The 22,414-nt window shown below is 35.2% G+C and overlaps 1 protein-coding gene across 1 annotated transcript; it reads left to right on the top strand.

Annotated features, from left to right (window-relative positions):
• Positions 1 to 2,173: 2,173 nt before the first annotated feature.
• NRPA1 (nuclear RNA polymerase A1) lies at positions 2,174 to 21,746 on the top strand. Its single transcript, XM_021975785.2, has 21 exons — positions 2,174 to 2,332; positions 2,489 to 2,667; positions 3,250 to 3,409; positions 3,566 to 3,841; positions 6,417 to 6,623; positions 6,779 to 6,949; positions 7,735 to 7,894; positions 9,234 to 9,424; positions 9,504 to 9,767; positions 10,463 to 10,551; positions 10,685 to 10,832; positions 10,968 to 11,186; positions 11,435 to 11,806; positions 11,919 to 12,063; positions 13,483 to 13,694; positions 14,731 to 14,933; positions 16,791 to 16,989; positions 17,081 to 17,337; positions 19,151 to 19,291; positions 19,802 to 20,606; positions 20,923 to 21,746. Exons 1-21 carry the CDS (start codon positions 2,318 to 2,320, stop codon positions 21,532 to 21,534), a joined length of 5,025 nt encoding a protein of 1,674 aa, XP_021831477.2. The 5' UTR covers positions 2,174 to 2,317; the 3' UTR covers positions 21,535 to 21,746.
• The last annotated feature ends 668 nt before the right edge of the window (positions 21,747 to 22,414 follow it).

Genomic DNA, 22,414 nt, shown 5'->3' on the forward strand with positions numbered 1-22,414 from the left:
TGCCTTTTTCAATTTATTGATGTTTACTTTTATTTAATTTATTTATTAATTATTTTTTTGTTCCAATTATGTCCCTAAAACATAAATAAGGTAAATTATGGATTTGTAAAACCAGTAAGTTATTGATTTGTAGGACATTAATTATCATATTTGATTTGAATTTAATTGAATTTTGAAAATTTCCCAAGGTATACCGACCTTAAAATTTGTAATAAGAGTTCATGGAAAGTTCATACATTAACAATAGGTAAGGTACCTATACATACACCTCTTGTGCATGTAATTAAACCCATAAATTACCTCTAGTCAAGGTAATTAAATCCATAAGTTACCTATAGTATAGGTAGTTATACCCTCTAGCCCAGGTAATTAAACTCATATAGTTTGGTTATGGATCTTTAAACTCATATTGAGATAAAACTCCATACAAAATTGCTTTGGAAAACCACCAAAAAAAAAAAAAAAAAAAACCTATTACCTGGAAGGAAAGGTATGTATGTACATATATGAAACTCTAGAAAAAATTACTTGAGAAAAATCAAGATTTTTTTTTTTTACTTGTAAGGTAGGTACATATATACACAAGAGGAAACGTCATATATAAGGAAACACACACACACACATAGATAGAAACACCAAATTTTAGGAAAAGTGTTCTCATATAATTCCCTTTTATGATAATAGTATATACTGTAAATTCTTTAAAAATTATAGACATACTAATTGATTACTTGGTGAGAATGAACTGCAATTGAAAAGGGAAAGCATGTGGACTGCATTCATTACATCTTGATGAAAATGGACCTATATCTATATCTAAGAAGCCCTTCTATTAATTAACTCAACAAACTCTTCACTTTTCTTGATTAATTTAATTTAAAAAATAAATCAAAACAATAGAAACTGAAAAGGCAGCGCTGTCGCTGGGAACCTTTTGCCAGCAACCTTCTCTGCTTGGTTTGCACCCTTTGGCAGCCTTGGTTGATAGCTGCTATGAACTGGTGAGAAAAATTGGTCATTGTACCCTCACACATGTGTATAGAGAGAAGAATGGAGTTTCTGACTGTCTTGCCAACTGGAGCTATAACTTGGACATGGGTTTATTCATTCTCGACACGGCCCCTAGTTGGGTCAGTTCGTGTTTAGGTGGTGATGTTTGAGGTATTCCTGAAGCTAGATTGGTCTGTTTAGACATGGTGAATAGTTTCTTCTGTTTTACCAAAAAAAAATAAAAACCAAGTTCCTTGGGACCGTCCTTGGTTATGAAGGAGGAGTGGCGTTCTGTTTTTTTGAGTAATGATCGTCATGATGTTGTTAATTATTTGGGTTGTTGTTTTCTTCATTGGTAATTAATAGAAAAATAGAAAGTTTGTTGGGTTAATTAATAAAATAATTAATAATAAATCAGGAAAAATCTTACTACAACATTGTTTCTCTCTCATAATAATATCATTAAATAAATAAAAAATAAAGAGTTAATTATAGTTAAACTTTGGGTTAAAGTGATGAGCAAAAATACTGTTAGTGCCTATTTGGTATTGCTTATTTGGGGTGATAAGTGATTTTTAAAAAATTTTGGGAAGCCCAACCTGTTTGGTAAACTATGAGAAAATCACTTATTGTTAAAAATTGCTGTGAGAGAAAGCTATTTGGGAAAGCATCTAATAAAGTGCTTTCATTTTCTGATTATACAGGAATTAGTTTCAAAGAGGCGCTGGATTTAATGATTATGCAGCAATTATTTTTTGATTATACGGGAATTCATACCAACAACACTTTTAACAAAAAGTTTACCAAACGCCAAACTGTGTTCTCTCACAGCTGATTTCTCTCACAACAATTCTGACAGCGATTATTTTCACAGCACAGCAATGCCAAACTGGCCCTTACTGTGCTTTTGGATGAGAGAAATAAACTTGAAATTTTGACAAAACTCAGAATTTCTAAATTGACATGAACCAATTCCCGGGATAAATACAACAAAACTTGTTTAAATAATCTCAAAATAGTTTTAAAATTTCAATTGAATACACCTCCTAAATTAATTATTTTCAAAAAATTCATGTTCTTAATTTACCGAAAAGTAATTTATAGGGTAAATTGACAAATATCGTTGGCAAAACGACAGTGCAAAAAAAAAAAGACTTTACAAGATACTACTGCGCAACACGCACGCGAGTAGTATAACTGCGGCGAGTTGAAAACCGCAAAACCCTCTCTTAAACCCTCACACCTTTTTCTCTCTCTGAAATCAAACTTCATCTTCTTCCTCTGCCGCCGAGATTCCTTCCAATATTTCTCTTTCTCTATCGTCGCCATGGCTGCCTCAGAGGTCTCTCTTTCTCTCTATCTATTTGTATATTATATGTATATACGGATTGTATTTGTGTTTTACTTTCAGTGGGTCGTTGTCGTATTATTGTGTTGAGTCGAATGGGGAAGCTCAATGAATTTGTGAATTATTACAAATTCGGAGCTTTTATCGCAGGTTCCGACGACGTCCGTGGATGCGATTAGGTTTGGCTTCTTCACCGACGAAGAGGTTCGGAAGCACAGCTTTGTGAAGGTTACCAGCCCAATTTTGTTCGATGACTCAACACGTACGCCCGTGAATGGTGGCCTTTACGACAAGGCGATGGGCCCACTCGGGGATGAACGCGGCCAAATGTAACGCCACTTTTCATGCCCATTCTTTGCATTCTAAGCTCTCTGCACATTCGTTTCAATGGTTTCATGTTTTTAATTTAGACTGTTAAAACATATTGTTTGTTTTGTTTTATTATTTATTATTTTGGGGTTTAGTGATTTACAGAGGTATGCTTATGTTTGACTAAATAGGGGCAAAACCGAACCACTTTATTTTGGAATGAGTATTCTACTCTCAGAGATGTGTGGAAACTGTAATTTGGGACCAAGCTGATAATGATGATTTATTTGCTTAGTATTTTCCACTGTTTTCTTCTTGCATTGCCATGAATGGTTTTGGAGAGTCAATAACATGACATAGAATGAAGTTCTACAAAATCTTGTACACCAGAACGTTAAACAAAATCTTGATACATTTTTTTTTTCTGTATGTCTTTTTGGAATCTGAATTATTATCATAGTTCTTATTCTTATTTTCTTAAATTCCATTTTTTTTTATAATACTTTATAAGTGGTTGATTTTGGTCAGTGCAGCTATCTAGTTCGAATCCTGATGTTTTGACTTATTGTTGATTGACTTAGTTGTTTATTTTTTTTATGCAGTTGCCAAACGTGTGGTCAGACAGCATATACGTGCTCGGGTCATTGTGGTCATATTGACCTTGTTTTGCCAGCTTATAATCCCTTGCTGTTCAACATTCTTCACAAACTTCTACAAAGAACCTGTTTCTTCTGCTACCATTTCCGTACAAGCCGACAACATGTAATTGAACTTTGGTGAAATGAAATTAGCGTCTTCCATAGCCCTTTGTGGTGTTCCCTTAATTTTATTGCTTTCAGAAGTTTTTGTCTTGATCACCTTATTTCCTCTCTAACTTCTTTCCCCTTCTCTGTTGTGCTTCTTTCTTGTTTGATTAAGGTTGAGAAACATGTTTCCCAATTGAAACTCATAATGAAAGGTGATGTTCTTGGGGCTAAAAGGTTAGAGTCCGACTCACCTAGTGAATACTCAGACTGCAACGGGAGTGGTAATCACATAGACAATGATTTGAAGCAGCAAGGATGGACTTCTCTTCAGTTTACGGAGATAATGTCTGTTTTGGATAAGGCTTTGCCGACGCATGGGAAGGAGTGCAAGAATTGCAAGGCTAAAAATCCCAAAATCAGTAAACCTACTTTTGGATGGTTCCAAATGGTATGGTCTTCCATACTCAGTACATGGAACTATTAGAGAAATTATTAGTATCTGCTTTCATAGTTATTAAAAAGATATGCTTCCTTATTTTCTATTGACTTTTAAACTTATGGTTAAGAAGTGGTATATAAAATATTACTTCTGTAATTATTAGTATGTAGGCCTTCATTTTCTTTTATGGTAAAAGTGAAGGGGAGTGGAGCTCCAATATTTTGATGAATGTGTCAGCATAAGATTGTGCCAACTTACTTACATATGTCAATGTTTATATGAGAGACTGACCTAATTTTTCTGTAAGGTTTTTGTTATTCTAGGTTCATATTCTTTTCTTTATTAGGCATTTTGCTGCCCTTGGACATTGGTAGACACTTATATCTCTTGTGCCTGTGGCTTCCTTTGCTTTTGTTGTTCATTAATAAAATTTTCTTCCTTCATGTTTGAAAGAAAAGTTGAGGAAGATTTCTCTAATAACTTTGTTGCATAGATAGAACATTGTTTCTGCTACTTGTCCAATAACTATTTCAAGGGACAATAACAGGAAGATTGAATGCCTTTTAATTGTCTATTGCATGTTTTTTAGGGTTCATTTTTTGTTTTATAGAGTTAATTTTATTTCATAAACACCATAAGGGTTAACTTCCCTCATATTACATGTGCTTGATCATTCTTTTAGATAGAGTTGGAGAATAACAATTGATTGGAAGAAAGATCAGAGAGGGAAGTCACAACTGTATAACCAAATATCGGGAATGAGTCAGAGAATAAGAGGTCACTATGTATTAATAATTCTTGGGGTACCAACTCGTATCCCAAATGTTTAAATCCCAACTGATGTTGCAGCATTTCGTTTACTTATATTTGGGCACACTGTGAACCCTCTTTTAATTACAACCAGTAAGCAGCTGCCATGCTATGTGCCACATCAGTTGTATTAAAAAGTTGAGATAATAGCTGGTGCCTGTAGTACTATTCCTAACATATAGTGAATTTAGTGATGACTGATGAGGGGAGGAGATAACACTCAATTAATTGTGATCTTGTGTGAAAAACCAAAACATAGAGCGCAGCTAGCCATTGGAATTTATAATTAAAGCCTTTTTAAGTAAGTAGTTGTGGAGATAACTCCTTGAACATGAGTTTTCTTCTTTCTTTAAGAAACCTTGATTGACTCCGAACTCAAATCTTACTGACAGTGGCCAAGGAGTCAACTTCTATAGTATGTTTCAGATTTAACTCCCTCAGGCAAGATTTTTGGTGGGTTCCATCATTGAGGGTAAGTAAGGAGTGCAACAGAATGTTGGGGGAATATACAAGGTTCTTTCGGTATCCTTCGAAATATATCTTTGAGGGTTATTGTTCTTCATTTATTCTGTTGTCTATGTTTTGGAAGAAGTTTGGTATGGAGACCCATAATTCTGTGATTTGTTTCTTCGTTTAACTGATTGCTATAATATCTTCCATGGCTCCTTTGCCCTCTTTTCTCTCATAGCTTAACATTTTGGTGGAATTTGAATGATAGGGAATTTCCAGATCCCATTCAGTTTCCGCTGTCCATGGGACGGAATTGGGCTATAGGATAGTTGGATTAATAATATATCTTTGATTCTAGTTAGGCCCAGCAAACATGTATGATGTATTCATGATTCAGTTGCAGGCCCTTTAAGATGATTTGGTCAGTTTCTTTTCAAAAAGGTGATTTGGAAGGTCGGTGTTCCTCCTAAACTGTTGTTGTTTTGTTGGTTTGGCAACTGATGAGAAAACTCATACTTGTGAGATACTCCAAGCCAGAAACCTCGTACCTGTCTCTCTCCTCATCCATGTTTCCTTGTGATGCCTAGCGTGTAGATTAATTTGTATTAATTTGTATTAATTTATTGTTTTTGGCATTGCCTTTTCAATGTTTTCAATTCTGGTTAGGTTTCTGTTGGGTCTACAATTGTTTGGACTAGTGCGTCTTTGGCCTGAAAATTGCTATTCTTGTTGGTTGAGGATTTTTGGTCATTTCTGTGTTGGTGCTAATAAGGAGAGTAATTTTATAAAGATCAACAGTTTTAGTAGTTCTTAAGGTTGCTTGCATGAAGAGAAATAATAGGTTTTGTAGATAAGGTGGACTGGGGAGGAAGTGGATTTTCTAAGGAAAATAGTAGATTTTTTGTGGTACCTTTATGGGTTCAATGCCAGAGTCATCTTGGGGGGAGTTATGAACTTATTGTAATATGTTACTTATAATTTTCTAGCTTTTGTGATTAACTAGAGATGGACCGTCATTTCTGTATCTTATTTTTCTTTTTCAATAGAAATTTGTGTTTCCTATAAAAAAGGTCACTAGTTTATTCTTCTGATTTAAAAAAAAGGGAAAAAGCAAAAAAGTTTGTGCTTTCACACAGATATTGAGTACTTGTTAGTTTTACTTTTCTATATGTAGATGTAAGAACATATCTGCCGATCTATATTTCTTTTTTGTCTTTAAAAACATGGACAAGTCTGTAACCTTTATTATAATATTAAGGGTCCTCGGCCTTGTAAGTATTGGATTTGTAACTAAAATTTCACCTTTATGGGTTGGTGGTTGTAGAGTGGCAGTGACCATGCGAGAGAAAATGTCCTCAGAGGGTGCAACCTGGAGGGACCCTTGACTGGTCAAGATGAAGAGGCATCTATGCTTGAGGATGAGAATTTTAACAATGTTGCTACAAGAATGCAAAAAGGACAAGGGAGCAAAGTGCTTAGTGAGTTCTTTAAGCAGAAAAATTCCTTGTCGGGAGATCTACTTCCAACAGAGGTATGTTCCTTGCCAGTGTTAGCATGAAACTATGATAGATGGATGAGATTAATGCTTGTAATTGTTGTCATTGACTTGGGTCTATTCTATGCAGACCTTCAAAATGAAACTTATCCTTATTTTGAAGTGCTTTATAATTTTATCATTTCTTGCAGGTTAAAGAAATTATTAGGCTTCTGTGGGAAAATGAATCTCAACTCTGCTCTTTTATTAGTGATATCCAGTGCCAAGAAACTGGAACAAATGGAGGTCACTCTATGTTTTTCTTGGAGACTGTTCTTGTACCACCAATCAAATTCCGTCCTCCATCCAAGGGTGGCGATTCTGTATGTATATCTTACTTCAGAGACCCACTTTTGTGCTCTCTATCTCTCTCTCTCTCTCTCTCTCTCTCTCTCTATAAATATATATATATACACATAGACACTTATCTATATGTTTATTTATCCATCACATTAATATACTCCCTCATAGATGGATTCCGGTTACTGGGGCAGAGATCATTGGATCGTTTGGATTCCCTATATTGCACTGTAGGCCCTTGTGATTGTAAGGTCCTTTGGTAACTGGATAGTTCAGTTTATGGATAGAATAATAATACCTTTCTCGGTCAATTTATCTATATATAAAAGAGATGGTTTTGTGGTTCTCTATTGATAGACTTAGCACTCTGAAGCTCAAAACTTGTTTGTTCTTTTGACCAACTGTGCTAAAATATTGACCTTATATATATATTTTTGATGGTTTGTTGTTTTCTGTACCACATATTGTATTATGATTGTGCCATTTTTCTTCATCTAGAAAGGCTTCTTCTTTTCCGTTTTGAAGTATATAAGAATTATGAATTCTTTTTTAGTAAAAACTTGCTACAAGAGAACCACCCAAAAAAGCCTTTACTAGATTTTTAGAAAAGGTTCTTTTTTGGGATTGCATCTTGTTTGAGTTGTTCTAGATTTTTTGTTAATTTTTGTTTTACTTGAAGAGGTTATGGGGTAATGTGCTATGTCCCACCACCACCTTCTCTGAATTCTATTTGCTTGGTCATGCTTTTACATTTTCTATGTTCATGATGTACACGATGTTACCCTTTCTTGTTTGATGCTTCTTTTAGGTGATGGAGCATCCTCAAACCGTCTTATTAAGTAAGGTGCTGGAGGCAAATGTTTCTTTGAGCCAAACTCTTACCAACTTAGAGCACTCAAGGACAATTCGACGGTGGAGGGATCTTCAAGAGAGTATAAATGTGATGTTCAATAGCAAAACTGCTGCCGGTGAGTGAATGTGTATTTTGGATTCTCTCTGTTAATACATAAATTTTGTATTGTGTTCAAATATTTGGTTCTATAGTTCCTTTTTTTCCCTTTACATCTTTGCTTTCTGCTTGTTCCTTTTTCCTTTTTATGTACAAAAAATCATTAAGAAAAGCACCCTTAATATTTTATTGTTATTATTTTGAAATTCTTTGTATTCCTCTAATTATTCTTTGTAATACAATCAGTAAATTTCGTGTGCAGCATGCAGTAGAAGTGTTGAAAGAGAATCATAGATAGAAATTGGGGAACAATATTGATGCATCTAAAAGAAAGAGATTGATTAGCCTGAAAAGTTCAAACAATCAATTTGAAGCATATAAATGAAACTCAGATAGATTTGGACAACAGCTTCCCAAAACCTTACTATTTCCCATACCCACTCGAAAGCGACACCACACAACAAAAGAAATAACCCTTTAGAAAAATCCATGGGCATCGACTTGAGTCTCTTGCCGCAATCTTGGGATCCCTGCCTTTTTCATGCAGTATGAAATCTCCACTGCCACTTTCCAAGCGAACTTTTGTTCCTCTTCACTAATACTCACCCTTGCACCTCCTTTTTCCTTAGGTGTAAGGGTGAGTATTAGTGAAGACATCTTATTAAGTAATCCCACCAAAAAAGTTTCTCATTAACCCCTCCAATCACTGCGTCACACCTCAGGGAATTTGAAAAAGTGATAGATATCAGATTGGGAAACTTCTCAACACCGATTTTATTAATTTCAGCCTCCCCCCCCGTTGACTAATAAGCTTTACTCCAGCCCTCTAATCCTTTTTCCACTTTTTCCTCCACAAGGTTCCAAAAAGTGACTGCTCTCATGTTTACTAACTTGGAATCAGAGTGATTGTTGATGAACCATGATTACCAGCAATGACATTACCACACCCTCAGCATGGATTCCCACTCCTGAAAATCAGGAGTGTGATTGCTGATTTTATGTGGGCCCCACTCTTGTTTTGATTCCCAAAGTGTTATTAAACACTTGAATGACCTTGACTGGGAGTCCTATTTTTTTTATGTTTTGAATGGCTTGCTCTTAATAAATGCAAGGTCATACTGTGTTGGATTTTATTTATTTCCACGACCACTTTCTTTGATGTTAGTATTCCATAGGTCTTAGATGCATTGTGTCCCTGTCCACAGTAATTGGTGCATTTACGTAGTGATTGCTATTTATTTGCAGGTTCTTACATATAATTATATTTTCGGTATGCTGGATTAGTTACTGCATGATCTTTGTCAATTATTCACCTGTTTGTAGAAGTTAAGCAATGACCCTTCTGTACTTAATTCTAGGTCAAGGTCAAAGAGATGCGGCTCCCGGAATATGTCAGTTGCTTGAGAAGAAGGAAGGCCTGTTCCGGCAGAAAATGATGGGCAAAAGGGTAAATTTTGCGTGCCGGTCTGTCATATCTCCGGATCCCTACTTAGCTGTTAATGAGATTGGGATTCCTCCATACTTTGCAACGAGACTAACATATCCTGAGGTAAGGGTTACTATTGGGCTCTGTGGCTTCAATGGAGCGTTAATGTTGTTTTTTATTTTTAATGTTGATCTTCCTACAGAGAGTTACTCCGTGGAATGTTGACAAGTTGAGGAATGCTATTGTCAACGGTTCTGAAATCCATCCTGGAGCTACACAATATGTTGATAAATCTGGTCCCAAGATTTTGAGGCAAAACAGGAGAGAACGCATTTCAATATCAAGAAAATTGCCTTCTTCAAAAGGGGCTGTCATGCAACATGGGAAGGTCTCTGATAATGACATTGAAAGTAAAATAGTACATCGTCACTTGCGAGATGGGGATATTGTGCTTGTCAATCGACAGGTATTGATTAATTGACTTTATATGTATAATTCTCTACCCATATTTTGTGTTGAGGAGGTTTTAAGTTGTTTTGCTATCCAGGCTGATTGTCAACATTATGGTATGAAGCAGTTAGTTCTGCGTTTTCCATACTAGTGGTAAATGGCTTATGCTGCTTGTCTTCTGTTTACTTGTAAAGAAAAGAAGTTTGGTATTTGTTATTTGTTATTTGTTATTTGTTGATTTGTCTACGTAAGGTGTAGAAGTTGCCTGAGTGTAGACCCAAAATAATGATTACATAATAGTTGAATGTTAGATCGTATTTATTAAGTGGTTGCATATGGGACCTTATATGTAAATATTTAGATGACTGATCCAGTGCTCAAATAAATGCACAGCCTGTGCAACTCCACTTCCTGTTGCTTATGTTTTAACCTCAAAATGCTTCACTAAAGCTAAATGCACAGGCTGACAAACTTGAGATATGTGTTGGCATTAGAATAAAAATTAGGTTATGTATTAATAAATTAAAATTGTTTTATTGATTCAAATTTTTGTTATGTATTAATATACTAATCTCAATAATATGATGTGGTAAAGTGGCTTCATTTGTACTTCAAATAATTTGTTAGGTTAACTTTTATTTTCTTATAATTTGATTAACGATTAGTTTTTGGTTGACTGCTTAGATCGTGTTTTTTTTTTTCATTTTGCAGCCTACACTTCACAAACCCAGTATAATGGCGCATGTAGTTCGTGTATTGAAGGGGGAGAAAACAATTCGCATGCACTATGCTAATTGCAGGTTGATATATCACACACGTATGCATATATATAAATCTTAATATTTGTTTACATATTCACTACATGAACTATGAGTCTTGAAATTTGTCTTTGGCTTGCACATGGTAATTTGTGATTTAATGTTGTGATTTCAGTACTTACAATGCTGATTTTGATGGTGATGAGATGAATGTTCATTTTCCGCAAGATGAAATTTCCCGTTCGGAAGCTTACAATATTGTAAATGCAAATAATCAATACGTAAAGCCGACCAGTGGAGATCCCATTAGAGCCTTGATTCAGGTATCTAATAATTATAATAGTAATATGCCACTTAAAGATAATATTTAAGTTTTTTACTTGAAATATTTTGATCAACAATACCAATGCTTCTCTAAATAATTATTGCTGTTTTTTTTTCTTTTTTGAAAATTTCAGGACCATGTTATAAGTGCTGTCCTCCTTACAAAAAAGGATACATTTTTACGTTGGGATCAATTTAATCAGCTTCTTTACAGTTCTTGTGTTTCAGCCCGTGTGTCAGATGCTTTCTCTGGCAAACCAGATAAAAAAGTTTTCATGTTTAACTCTGAAGGCACAATGCAGCCCCTTCTTCCTGCAATTTGGAAACCAGAGCGCCTTTGGACAGGAAAGCAGGTTATTGTAAATTAACTCTGCTATTTTATATTTATAGTACAAACTAGGGGTCAAAATGTGTTTTCCGTTGAAAATCTGGATGACTTTCTCCTTGTTTGAAAGCATAACTATTATGATGTTCTTGGACGCTTACTATGCTCCATTTATCTCTCTTTGCTTTGTTCTTTTTATTGATTGCTAATTTAACAGTACTATTGTGATTTTCCTGGACTTTTAAATTTAAAAATGAAATTGGCTCCTTTGTGTAGGTCATCACTGCCTTGCTAAATCATATTACTAGAGGTTCTCCACCAGTTACTGTTGAAAGAGATGCAAAAATCCCACGTGGTTTTTTTAATTGTAAAAATGTTGAAGGAGAAGATAATTCTGGTAAAGATGGACAACAAAAAAAGAGGAAACCAAGCAAAGAACAAGCAACTGATAAAGATAACTCAAAGGAAAAAGAGGAGCCTGATGAGAACCATTTATTAATATATAGAAACAACTTAGTGCGCGGCGTGATTGACAAGGCTCAGTTTGGTGATTATGGTTTGGTCCATACAGTTCAGGAGTTCTATGGCTCAGATACTGCAGGAAAATTGCTTTCTGTATTGAGTCATTTATTTACAGTGTATTTGCAGGTTAGTTGGGTTCAGTATTTATTTTCACTGTTAATTATTTAATTCTATTTCTTGTTTGCCTTAATTTTTTTAGCAACTTTGTAAACTTGCATTAAATTGTGCTATGGTTCAGACGCATGGGTTCACGTGTGGGATTGATGATCTCTTGCTATTGGAAAGCAAAGACGCAAAAATGAAGGATCAACTAGAAAGTTGTGAAGATGTGGGTGAAAATGTTTACCGTGATTTTATCGAGGTCAAAGATGTTAAGAGAAAAGGTACGCCATTTTCCAGAAAAGCTACTTAGTGAACATTTTGATGTCAACATGCATGTTGAATGAGGTGGAAGCAATGTTTAGAGTGTGAACCTACAGCCCAAAAACATCAGTTGACGTTTCAGTGTTTTCTATATCCTGTTAGAGGGTGGAAGATATATATACTTGTTATCGGTGGAAACCGTTCCACAAGATGGGGATGAGTTGATTTACGAGTGTTTTTTTTTTGGAATAGAAACATTTGTATTGATAATCAAGAGGAAAAATTATCCTCGATCATACAACAGAAGGAAAACGGACTCATTAAGCACCAAAAAACATAATAAAAAACAACTAACCTACTGTGCCTGAAAATAAATCTGTGGTTAGAAAACAACTTATGTAAAATCATCTTAAGACTGCCGCCATATCTCTCATGATGATAGAATAGTGATAATCCTTGAACTGCCCCGAAACCGATGCCCAAAGAGATGCCCAAAATTTAACTCTAACCCATAATTCCTCAACCCTTACTCCTATATGTCCCCGAAAAATTCTTCGATTGCACTCTGTCCAAATATTCCAGAAAATAGCATGAACAAGACAATCTCGTAGAATTCGAGCTTTCTTCCCCCTCCCCGAAACCACCAACTTGATACTAAGGAACTCAAAACACCCTTTAGGAATCACCCACTTCGCTCTGAGTGCGCACAGCATCTTCCACCATAATTTTAGTGAATGTGAATAGTGAATGAACAAGTGATCAATGTTTTCTGCATTCTCTTTGCAAAGAACACACCAAGAAGGGGATAAACACATCTTTGGTTGCCTCCTTTGAATAACATCACAAGTATTAATCTTGATATACGAGTGTTAGCAATGATGGAAAGACATGATGTTTGTCGGCTTGGTGGCTGGCTTTGAAATTTTTTTGGGTTGTATATAGGCACTTGCGGGGCAGTGTTTTTATAGGACAATTCTGTAACCGTTTGGACCAAGGTCCAACAGTTATTAGCGTAGAAGATTGCAACATGCAAGTAGGACATTTTCTATTAACTATTGTATTTTCATCCTGCTGCTAAAACGTGACATGGGGGCTGTAAGGTGCACCTCTCTCTCTCTCTCTCTCTCTCTCTCTCTCTCTCTCTCTCTCTCTCTCTCTCTTCTCTCTCTCTCTCTCTACATACATAAAGATCAAGTAAAATCTCAATAAAACATGGGATATTGGAGTATTAACTTCAAAAAGAAAATTAGCATGCCATTGGATGTCTCAGATAGAGTCTGCTAGGGTGAGAATTTCAATCTTACAAAAAAATTGGTTAAAATGGAGATGTATAATTTCTTACCTGTCTTTCTTTCCAAAGTTTTTACACTCATTTTGTTCCCTTCGGTTCTTGATTCATTTGTATTAATGCATGTTTGATGCCTTGATCAAATTTGCAGATCCAGTGGAACTGCAATTAAACATCGAAAATTTTATACGGAGTAATGGAGAATCTGCCTTGGCATCCTTGGATAGGAGAATGATTAGTCAGCTTAATAACAAGACCTCCAACTCTGATGTGTTCAAACAATTATTGTTGAGGGGGTTATCAAAACCGTCTGTTAAAAATTGTATCTATCTTATGACAACATCTGGGGCTAAAGGTAGTGTGGTAAGTTTCTGGAGTTTGCTTCTTACTTATTCATGCTTGGAGTTATGTGCAACATGATAGTGCACTATCAGATTACTAAGAGTAGTTATGCTTTTGACATTACTTCAACCAGATTTGTTTCTTATCATTGATACATATGTATTTTAGCACAAATTTTGTAATACGTTCATTGGGTAAACATACCTTATTATTTTATCAAGTTATAAAGTGTAGTGTGAAATTGCATGTGAAGTGTTCCACGTCAAAGGCAATAAAATAAGTATATATTTTACTTACAAGTCGCAATAATAAATAAAGATTTCCTTTGTGAAATAAAGGCAATTCCTTATAGCTTCTACTTGTACGGATTACCTCCATGTGTTATTTTCATCTTCCCTTTTTATGCTAGATCATGATCATGCTTATTAAGATATGGTTGTTCTTATTATTGTTGTTGTTGTTATTTATATTATCAGTATTACAGTTTATTTTATATTCGATACTCAACATCGTGTGCAAGGCACATGTTAATACGCGAGTTATTGTATGACAGCTCTGCTAAAAATTTCTATCTGATAGACTTTTGTAAAGTTTGACCCTTGGATACATATGGATTCTTGAAGAATATGCAAGGGAAGCCAAAGGTGTTATTTGAATTGTTTTTTTTAGAAAAAAAGGGGGTTTCAGCTCTGGGTGAATTAATTTTTTTTTTTAAATTATGAACTTTATTTTTGTTTTAAAGAGTTTTGGACAGAGAAACAAAACATGAATAAGAGAAGAAGGAAAAGGAAAAAAATACATATATTATTAGATTGTTTTGTATCCTTACCATACCAGTACCCTAGTTTTTGGGGATTTGTTTAATTTCTCTTTGCATTGTATCATGTAAACCATTCCAGTGCAACAGTATGATAGTTCTGATTTAATTTAAATGTCTACATGTTAACATCTGTAAGCTATGAATTATTTGTTTTCAAATTTTGTTATAAAGTATTACTCAAGAAACTTCATAAATAGATATTTATACATATTTAATGTTGTTTAACGTTTTGATTAGGCTAATCTCCAACAAATAACTTCATATTTGGGTCAGCAAGAGCTAGAAGGCAAACGGGTCCCTCAAATGATTTCTGGAAAGACCTTACCGTGCTTTCCCCCATGGGATTGGTCATCTCGAGCAGGAGGCTTTATCATTGATCGTTTTCTTACTGGTCTTCATCCTCAGGAGTACTATTTCCATTGCATGGCTGGCCGTGAAGGGTAATTTAAACTTCTTTCTCTACCCTGTCTAAGTTGTCTTTGGTGGAAATCATCAGCCTTTATGTTTTTCCATAAGCAATATTTTGTCGTGCAAGAATATAAGATATGCTTTTTTTCTTTTCTAGTTTCTTTTTTGTTTGTTTTTCTTTATAGAAGTTGCAAGCTTTATGTCACAGCACCTGTACCCGTCAGGCTGTCGTGCAGTTGTATTGCTTGAAATATTGTAGTGCTGGTGGATAAGAAGGTTTAAACTGTGGTTTTTTGTCATAGTCTTGGTTGCATGTTTTTAGTTTCTAGATCTCAAGCAAGCAATGGAGCCTCCTAGTTTAAGTTGAGTTATGACTCAGTAACTGAGACTTGTTTTTCCCTTGGGGAAGTGAAACAAAAGATCAAGGTTGGAAAAAAAACAAAACTCATCACATAATATTAAAAAGAGAATTATTTGATTTCATGTTTATTGGACCATGTTTTTCATATGTAACGAGATTCTGCAAACCCCTTCCACCAACTTAATTAACAAGTCACAATAAACATTTAGGGGGTGTAGAGAGCATTTTGGGAGGTGTCAATAGAATTCACCATGCAAGTAATATGTAACCAAGGGATCACTCTTGTTCTTTACATACTGGGATGGCACTCCATTTGCTTTAAAATACAGATAAAGGATTTATATAGATATAAAATATAAAATAAAATAAAAACCTCTCGTCCCGCTTCCTCAGTTCCCCACCCTAACAGACTTTTGGGGAGGAAATCCCTATAGTCCATAAGTTCCAACCATCAATCAACTGCTGTGTCTACACTAATTTTATAATCTAGTGTTGGTTTGGGTCAATGCTATGGTTTTACAGTAATTTCTGAGAGGTACATTGGATTGCAGTATTGCTGGATTGATTGTATTAGTTTGCCACAATTCCTTTAAGAATTAATAGCTGCGCATGACTAAATCTTCCTCCATTCTACAATATAATTTTTTTGAGATAGATTTAGAGTTTGGATGTAACATTTCAACCAAGTATTGCTTGCTGTTAGTTTTCATTTTATAATTTGGTGTTTTAATTATATGTTGTTCTTGTGTGGCGATGTGCATGCTTGATTATGTTGTGGTTCCGTAATAGATGGAGCCCTGGAAAGAGTTAAACCCTTTGAATAAATAAGCTTGTTGCTTATGAGTAGGCCCAAGTATGTACAAGTTCGTCTTGCATTTGGGTTACCTAGATCAATATTTGAAAAAATTTCCTTAAATTTGTCGAGTGTAAGTGTCTTCAGAAAGGCTGTAGTGGTTTTTTTATAGCACACTGATCGTCTTATCTATTCTTTAACCCAAAGATCAATAAATAAATAAAAATTCCCCCCTCCCCAAGAAAATTATATAGCTCAGAATTTGGGACCCTGTATTTATTAGTGTGTCAAAAAGTGTCCCTTTTTCCGTTTTGGCACAGGACTCATTCTGAAAGACAGCCCTAGTGAAGGGCGTGCTATAGCCTGTAAACATAGGAAGCATGTGCTGCTTGTGTGTCAGTTTGTATGCGTTTTGATTCTTCATTTTTAAACTTTTCCTTCAGCCACTTACTCCACCTGTGATTTTGAATTTTTCTTTTCATTTAAAATTATTTAGAGAATCTCAGTAGCTTATCCTTTTTAGGAATAGCCTTCCAGATTAAAATTTTCGAACGTATTTGTCACAACAGAAAATCACTTTACGCATTTGTGTGCCATCATGTTGTTATTGTAGGATGATAAAAAATATTTTATTTTCTTTACCTGGTCAAACAAATAGAGCCAATGGTATATTGTATCCTTAGTAACCATTTCACTGATTTTTTCTTTGTTTAACTACAATCTTCATACTGCTAGGTTGGTTGATACAGCTGTCAAAACATCTCGTAGTGGATACTTGCAAAGATGTATAATAAAAAATCTTGAGTGCCTAAAAGTTTCTTATGACAATACCGTCCGTGATGCTGATGGTTCCATTATTCAATTTCGTTATGGAGAAGATGGCATTGATGTCCATATGACGAGCTTTATTCAAAAGTTTGAATCCCTGATAGCTGTAAGAACTTCTTTCTGGTTTTCTGAATATGAATTCCTTGCAAAACCATTTTTCAATAATTTATTTACTTCCTAATGTTTATTTTTCTCAGAATAAAGAAATGTTTCACAAGAAAGGTTGTCGTCAAATGGATAAATTAAATCCTTATATTAAAGACTTGCCTTTGGCTCTCAAAGAAAAAGCAGAGAAGTTTGTGCATAATTTGGCCTTGAAAGAGAAAGATCAAAACTTCCAAGAGGATTTCTTGAAGTTAATGGAGCACAAATACCTATGTAGTCTTGCTCAACCTGGAGAACCAGTTGGTGTTCTTGCCGGTCAGTCTGTAGGAGAACCGTCAACACAGATGACGTGAGTTTTCATTCTACTTTTCTCATATTGTTTTAAATGTTCATTTTCTTGCTATTTATGTCTGCCCTTGGTTACATCTCAAGATGCAAGGGTTAGGCTGGGAACGACGTAGGTTTTCAGGTTGAAATTTTGAAAAAAAAAGGGGGAAACAGGGACATAATTAAGTTTTCGGAGGATGCATGTTTGGGAGAGTTGTCTGGAAAATGTGTGTTCTAGACTCTATAACTTCTCTAGGTTTCACAACATGGCTAAGAGGCTTCTTGACTCTACTGTCTTACTGTTGAACTATGACTTTGGGCTTAGAAGGAACTTGTGTGAAGTTGAGATGATGGCTATTGTCTTCACTACTTTTTTTCTTTCAGAAATTGCTTGGTTCCACCCTTCCAGTTGCCTTTTCTGCCGGCGGTGCATATTGTAAAATAAGGGTTTAAAATCTGTGGATCATGTTTTCACATTTTGTGATTTTGTGTCCTTGGTTGAAGTTGTTTAGTTAGCCAGAAGTAGCTTGGTAATTTCTTGGACTTTTGTTCTCTTCTTTATGAGGAGGGATGAAGGTCAAAGTTATGTGGAGTTGCATGGTTTTGGCTGTGCTCTAGGTGGTTTGGCAGAGAGAAATTAGATGGACTTTTGAAGACTGGCAATGAGGCTTAGGAGTTTTGGTCCGTACTTTGGGCATCTGTTTCTGCATAACGTAGGAGTTTATCTTTCACAATCATGATGACCAAAAAAAATCTTTCAGACATTTGGTTAAAATGGAAAGCCGCTGTGTTTTAGGTGTTGTGTTGTGGTTGAATCTGTTTTAGCATGGCCAATTAGTAGAAATCCCCAAAACTTGTAAGTTTTAGTTAAGAACTTGGAAAAACGTTTACTTATTTTTAGCCAATGCATAAAACAAAATTTCATTTTTCCTGCTGCTTTTATGGAACATTTATTATTATTTTTAAATTTGTTATTTGTTTTCTGAATAAATGGTTTGGTAGGGTTGGATTGTTGATCAGGTAGGATTTAAATTTTTAGGGTGAGTTTGATTACTTTAGAATGTAGAATCGTCATTTTGGAGCTTAGGGTTTATTGCTTAGCTGCCAAAACTGAAACTGAAAGCAAATTCAGTGAGTGACATAAATGTAATACCTACATAGTTACTTTTGGATTTTATTCTAGCATGTCCCAGTATTGTGGGCTATGGATTTAGGATTTAAGGCTTTAGCTAAATCCTAGAATCTAAGCCCTCCCCAAACCCTGAACAGAATCTAAAATTAATTTAATTAAGGCTGCGGATTGTGATTAGTAGTGAAGTGTATTACTTTTTATTTCAGCGATTTACAGTTTAAAGTGTAACTCTTACCAAGTTATGATGAGTTTTTCAGGATTTAGAATGGGTCCTAAAAGACATGGACAAATTGATTTAGTCTCCTAAAAGAGATGGACAAATAAAATAATTAGAAGATTAAAGTTAAAAGCATTTTAAAAATAAATTAAAAAAAAGAGTCTAATTTTTTTTGCTAAAGGGAGCTGCTCTTTGGAGTCTATTGCTAAAAAACCTTTTAGCATTAGCTAGCTTTTGTCTTTCTCCTTCGCAGGTCTCTTTGAACTGGCCATCAGTTCCACATTCTTTGTAATCATATATTTTTCTGCTTTATAAGATTTCTCTCTTTTTCAAACAGAAAAAAAGATGTAAAAATTTATCTCTCCTCTCTTTTTTTTGGTACAACCAAATGCATTTGGTACGTGTTTTGTTTTTGTATTTAGGCGAGCATTATTTTTGGTTATATTAATATGTATCCTGCCATATGGTCATTGCTATCTTTTTCAGACTGAATACTTTCCATCTTGCGGGACGAGGTGAAATGAATGTGACCCTTGGAATCCCACGCCTCCAAGAGATCTTGATGACTGCTGCAAATGATATTAAGACGCCGGTTATGACATGCCCATTGCAAAAGGGGAGATCGAAGTGAGTCTTTAATTTGTTGTTGTGATATACTTTTGCTTTTTTTTTTTTTTTGGGTGGGTATGTTAGTAGACAACTGAACATACTGTACATTTAATATTTTGTTATAAGTCTTTAAGTAATCCTTGCAACAGTACGGATTTTTTTTTTCAAAATTTCAAAGAGAATGCTCTGAGCTATTGAATAATCTTATTTTCACAAAAGGCTCTGGTTCATAGTTAAAGTGAGGGTAGGGTTGATGTAAGGGTTTATTCTGTCTCAATTGAATGCAACTTTGAGTGCAAAGCTATCCTTGCTGATAACCGATACCTAGTGTTTATTGATGTCCAATTGCTTTTTTGTAAATTCGCTCTCAATGACAGAGCTTATGTATTTCTTAGTTTTAAATATTGCTAAACCCTGCTGACCATGTGTTATCCGATGTTTGTCCTCTAGTTTGGACACATTTATGGAATGTAGGGGCACCGTGTTTTATGTTTATAGACTTAGAAATACTCTATTTGTTATATGCAGGGAGGAAGCCCAGCAGCTAGCTGATAAGTTGAAGAAAATCACTGTGGCAGACATAATTGAGAGTATGAAAGTAACCTTTGTGCCATTTTCCATTCAGGATGGTCAAACTTGCCGTATTTATAAGCTTGAGATGACACTCCACATACCTGAACATCTTCAAACCATTGTTGAATATTCATCAGAAGATTGGGAGGAAATCCTAGAGACTCTGTTTGTTAGGGAGTTGGAAGACGCCATACAAAATCATATTCTTTTGCTTTCTAAAATTAGTGGTATTAAAAATTTCATGCCTGATTCACAACCGAAGGCATCAAATGAGACAGATGAAAATCGTTCTGAAAAAAGATCTCAACGTGAGGAAGAAGATGATGACAATGGTGGTGCAGATGATGGTGAACATGGTGAAGGGGTCGAGGATTTTGGTCTGGATGCACATAAGCGAAAGCTACAAGCTACAGATGAGATGGATTATGAAGATGGCTGTGATGATGAAGTGAGAGAAGCAGACTTGTCAGATGGAGATGAAAGTGAAATTGATGAGGAGGAAAGTGAAGTTGAAATTGGGGTTATCGATGCTAGTGATGAAATGCCTGGAAGTCCTTTAGAAGAAGCTGGGGACCTAGCTAAGCCCAAGTCAAAGGAGAAAAAGACCAAATCGGGAACCCAAATTAGAAAGAAAAGGAAGGTCCGAGCAGAGATGGTAAAAAAGGAGACTGACAGGGCAATTTTTGTATCAGCAAAGGGGTTTCACTTCGAGGTCCATTTTAGATTTACCGACAATGAACCTCATATTTTGCTGTCTCAGGTACTTCTAGTTTTACTCGTTATCACACTTCTGCTCTTATTTATTTCCTTGGAAAGTTAGCCCACACGTTACTCAGCATTTCTCCCTCTGACAAGCTATTTTGGGTCAGAAGCTTCATAAAAATAAATAAAAACTATAGGAAAAACAAAAACAGCACAATAAAAAGCACGCCCAAAACCGTTGTTAACTTACGAGTATAATTAGATTCATGTGGCGTTTTATATTTTTGTTACTATGCAGGTGTTCATTATATATTTTATTACTGCACATTCTCTTTCACCCCTGTGTTGAAAATTGTTTGAATTATGTTATGTAGATTGCTCAGAAGACAGCCCAGAAGGTTTATATACAGAGATCTGGAAAGGTTGCAGACTGTAAACAAATTACTTGTGATGAAAATCAAGTCCTCTGCTTTGGGAAGGATCCTGAAAATAAACAAAGTTTTTCATCCAAGGAAAAAAAGGAGATGGCAGCTCTGCAAACTACTGGAATTGATTTCGGTACATTTTGGAAACTGCAAGATGTTCTTGATGTCAGGTATATTTATTCCAATAACATACATGCGATGCTGAACACTTACGGAGTAGAAGCCGCCAGGGAAACTATCATCCGAGAAATAAATAATGTTTTCAAGTCTTACGGAATATCCGTCAACATTAGGCATCTTACACTAATAGCTGACTTTATGACTCATGCTGGTGGTTATCGTCCATTGAATCGATTTGGAGGCATCGTGGAGTCGATATCTCCGTTTAATAAAATGACTTTTGAGACAGCTTCCAAGTTCATTGTTGAAGCAGCATATCATGGGCAGGTGGATCGCTTAGAAACCCCATCTGCTAGGATCTGTCTTGGATTGCCAGTCAATGTGGGTACTGGATGTTTTGATTTGATGCACAAGATGGAGGTTGAATGCACACAGAGATAGATTATATATATATATATATATATGAGACTTTTACATATTTTGGGCCAATTGCAGCCCTTTATTTGTATTTCACTTACATGAGTTCTTCTTTTTTCTTTTTTCGTTAATCTGCTATTTATAAAGCCTCGCTCAAAATTTCGAAAGCATGTAATGTCCAAGGTCAGTTTTAATAACGCAGGTCTGATCATATTTATTTGTTTTTTTTTTTTTTTGGCTGATTGATGATATTTACTGAGTTGATTTATTAACACCCAATTACACTTTTAGAAAAATGGCCATTAAAACCGTGTGAAAGGACTCAAATACCCAATACTACAAACAACGATATTTCTTAGACCTTTCAATAGACCTTTCAATAACTAACTAAAAATGTGAAGTTGAAATTCTATAGAAAAATGGTAGGAAAAAGACGCTTCTAAGTACCATCCTAACTTCCTAATCTTTTCTGGTGGGTTATGCATGTCGTTCAAGTAATGGCCTTTGATTTCACATGTTTCAGCCTAGGGATGGCAACGGGCAGTTAGGGGCTAGGTATGGCAATACCATCTCCATTCCCACCCCCATTCTCAATATGAAATTTTGGGAATTCCTGCCCCTCTACCCCATCGGGGGATTATATCCCAAAACCCGACCTAAATACCCGATTATATATTTAAAAATATATAAAAACTATCCATATTACACTTCAATTTCACCTTAAACTCTCATTTAACTCAATTAAAATTTCACTCAACTACTCAAATTCAACTCAATTCAATTTGACAAAAATAATAAAATCATATAATTTTCTTTGAGAATATGGGATAAAAATTAATGGAACTAATACAACATATTGTTTTCATCGACAATTCATCATCAAGATGAATGTCCTCACTCAATG

The sequence above is a fragment of the Prunus avium genome, chromosome 7 (assembly GCF_965620075.1).
Source record: "Prunus avium chromosome 7, drPruAviu1.hap1.1, whole genome shotgun sequence".
Taxonomy (NCBI): domain Eukaryota; kingdom Viridiplantae; phylum Streptophyta; class Magnoliopsida; order Rosales; family Rosaceae; genus Prunus; species Prunus avium.